At 57.2% G+C, this 3467-nt stretch overlaps 1 protein-coding gene across 1 annotated transcript; it reads right to left on the bottom strand.

Moving 5' to 3' along the window:
- Positions 1-463: 463 nt before the first annotated feature.
- On the bottom strand, positions 464-3439 carry ENDOV (endonuclease V; the record flags this gene model as incomplete). The annotated part of the gene is made up of 6 exons (XM_010152390.1): positions 464-592; positions 1215-1283; positions 1388-1500; positions 1603-1642; positions 2035-2181; positions 3323-3439. Coding segments are annotated over 6 exons (615 nt in total), but the record flags the coding sequence as incomplete, so codon positions are not given.
- Positions 3440-3467: the final 28 nt, after the last annotated feature.

Below are 3467 nucleotides of genomic sequence, written 5' to 3'. Positions count from 1 at the left end.
TGCACCTGCGGGCTGCGGTGCCCCCCCAGCCTGCAGCTCCCTGCGGAGTGCAGCCGCAGGGAAAAGCCCAGAGGAGCAGCACTGCAGTCTGTGCCGGCCTGAGAGTGCCCAGGAAAACTGCATTTCCACTGCTTCTGTGGCTTAACACCAGCATCACAGAACTTGCCTGCAGAGAGGAACCAAGAAATCGGGCTGGGTCTGCGGTAAGGGCTGTGTGCGCTGCGGGCACTGCGTCAGAACAAGGAGGGAGGAAGGAAGGAGCAGTCAGCTGCCACAGAAACAACAACACGGGCTGGGGAGAACCGGCCAGCGAGAAGGGTGGCAGCTGCACAGCTGTCAGCGGCAGCGGGGTGGCAAACAGGCCCTGAAACAGCGCCGCAGGCTCGGCGCCCACAGCCCCCTCCACTGCCGGCTTCCCTGCTCCAGCCCTGCCTTCCCTTCCTCAGCATCCCTGCTTTTGTACCTGACGGATGGGCTCCGGGATCCGGTACCTGCAGCAGGACTTGACTAGGCGCACGGCTGTCTCCAGGCACACCCTGTGACCCACGGAGACATAAAGCGGCTTAGAGCTGTTGTTGTAGCTACGCAGGACCTGTGCGTTCAGAAACAAGAAAAATCAAACACCGAAGAGGCTTATCTTAACTAACGCAGAGCGGCAGATGAGTTACAAGCCAGCGTTGCCTTCGGAAGGTGGGATGGGGGCTCTGTGTTTGGCAACTCCCAGCCTTCCTGAACTTCTTCCCAGTGTCTCCTCACAGGGACTCTTTGCCCTCTCAGACCCCTGCGGCCCTTCCCCAAATGCCTCGCGCTGCTCTGGGAAGCACCGAGACTTCCCAACGCAGACTATGTTGAGATAACACCAGGAGTTTCTAACATCTGCGCGTTGGTCTGAGTCAGAGGCTCCCACGCTGCGTCCTGCCGCACAACTGGCACCTCCCCTCGGCTGTGGCTGACAAACCGGGGTGCTGGAGCTCAGCACCTCAGATGCCACGGGCGTGAATATATCCAACGCCTGAGTGGCCAAGTCTTTCTACGTTTGAGCTCACAGGAGGGGGAAAGCAGGGTTACTGTCACCTCCTGTCTTCCTGAACAAATGTCACTGGGACACTTCCCAGTGTTCCCTTCCTGAACGCATGTCCCACTGCAGACAACATCCACCAGTGCTCCCAGCTACACCCGGCGGCCCGGCAAAAAGAACCCCCCCCCCAGCTTACCATGCCCAGGACTCTCCCTGAAGTGCCTGTCAGCGGGAAGGCATCTCCTTCTCTCTGTAGGGAACGAATCTAGGGATGAACACATGTCCGTTGGTTAGACAGTACTTGTATGCTGCTGTCCCAGTTCCCTGGGGATATTAAAGGGTAGAAATAAATTCCCAGTCTGGCCTCACCTGCTCTCTGTGCAGCTCGTCCTTGACCACACCATCCACTTGCAGGAGGTTTTTGGCCACTCCAATGCATGGTAGATCCGTCAGGACGCCGAGGTGACAGGCTACCCCAAATCCTGCCAACAATGAGTCATTGTAACTGCAGGACACCGGAGAAGAGGATTCTCAAGTGGCTGCATGGGGACCCTGGACAGCAGGGCTCTCCAGTAAAGTCCTACCTCTGGGGTGAAGAAGGCCGTTTCCATCTACAAGAAGGACCTAAAAAAGCCAAAACAACGTTATTCCCTGTACACTGAGTGCCACTCCAACAGGTAAACAGTGATGCTGCCCCCTGTGAGGAAAAAGGCTGCCTGTCCTTTCACTTCTCTCTACGAGGGACTCCAGTGGTGCTGGCTACACCCCACCCTAAATGACCACAGTGTGAGCTCTCAGTGCCGGCAGCGCTCGTCACCGGAGCGGCAGACGCGACTCCCATGGCCATGGGAGGCCTGGCTGCTCTTGGCAAAGCATCCCCGGTCCCTAAGGAAAGGGCAAGAGATGCTTCAATATAACTTCACACCGTACCATCCGCCCCACCAGTGGAAAACAGCCCTCTCAGGAGAGGGAGGAACAACTCCCTGCAGTATTCTGTGTCCTTATGACATCTCAACTTGAACAAAGAAATATGCTGCACCTGCGGTCTTTTTTTGCTGAAGTCTCTGAACAGCTTCCACCAGGAAAGGGACCTCTCGGAAGGCTAAAAATCCTGCCACGTAGGGCGCGCTCACAGCCACCATCCGGCAATCCTCGTACAGCACCTGGGAGCAGCGGGACAGCGCAGAGACAACGACCTCCAGGACTTTGCTGCTGGGTTCCGGACTCTTTCAGAGGCATCTCCTCTGCTCTGTGTCCCCTCATCTCATCTTTTGTTTTAAACTCTGTGGCTGATCTCTCCCACAACGCTAAGGCTGCTGGGTGGTGTCAGCCTGTCCCTCCGGGAGGGAAGGGGGCGGATGATGGAACGCTGACGGAAAAGGGCTGACCGTCACCTACCGTACCCTGCTAGAGTGGCGTCCTTGAAACAAAATTAGGGCAGCTGTTCAGATTCACAGCGGGGATCCCACAGTTCCCCCAGTGGGAGCATTACCAAAGGGCGTCTGTCCTACGCAGGGATAGGGCAGAAGAAACCCTGCCGGGTGGGACGAGAAGGCGATGGCGCAGGGCAAGTCAGGAGTCAAGGCTGGGTTAGAAATTCAGCTCCTAGAAATCCCAGCAGCCACCATCAAACCTCATTATTCTGATTGTTACAGGTTTTAACAGTTAAAGATAATTTTGATATCATTTTGAAAGCTGGGAAAGAGACCAAAAATCTTTATTAATCCAAGCACAGCGACGGCGGGATGCGGGACTCGCGGCGGTTTTGGAAAGGTTTTTGTTACATCCCGTGTTATTAGTCGGTTCCCAGCAAGAACTCGCCAACATCTGCTGTTGGAGAGCTGCAAACGCTTTCACTTCCTCTCCTGCTCGTAACAACGGTCCTTTCGCCTCCTCCTGGGCAGGGGCCAGGACTGCCGGTTTCCAATAAATCCCTAACCCAGCCACGGCCTCCCGGGCCTGCCCACAGCCCCTGCCTCACCGGGGTCATTTGATGCACCCCCACGAATGCACGCTACACCTATCCCTCCACGCCCTGAAGCTCCCAGGAATCCTACGAACCTCTCCCAAGCAGGAGCGGTTTCCGTCGCATCTTCCCGACCTTACGCCTGATCCCTCAGGCTGACTGAATCCCCTTCACCTCCCCCAGGTAACGCGCGGTCGGAGGTTTTCCTGCCCGCACGCGCGGTAACCCACCGACGCCCCATGAGGCCGAGGCTCCGCGGACAACGGCCTTCCCGGAGGTTTTCCATAAAAACCTCACGTTGCTGGACACAACCATGGAGCGAGGCTGTTGGCCGTTACCTCAAGAGCCGGGAAGCTGAGAACAACCAGGGAAGCGCAGGCGTTGGTGTCGTCTCCTTTGATGTAGGACAAGTCCACACCGCCCACTCTCTCCAGCCCTGCGAAGCCCGGCTCTTCCTGCCACTTTGCTGTGGCCCCCCGGCGC

Source organism: Eurypyga helias, unplaced genomic scaffold (genome assembly GCF_000690775.1).
Source record: "Eurypyga helias isolate BGI_N326 unplaced genomic scaffold, ASM69077v1 scaffold26245, whole genome shotgun sequence".
In the NCBI taxonomy this organism is placed as follows: domain Eukaryota; kingdom Metazoa; phylum Chordata; class Aves; order Eurypygiformes; family Eurypygidae; genus Eurypyga; species Eurypyga helias.
Note: the sequence above shows the minus strand (reverse complement) of the source record. Positions and strands in the feature narration are given on the sequence as shown.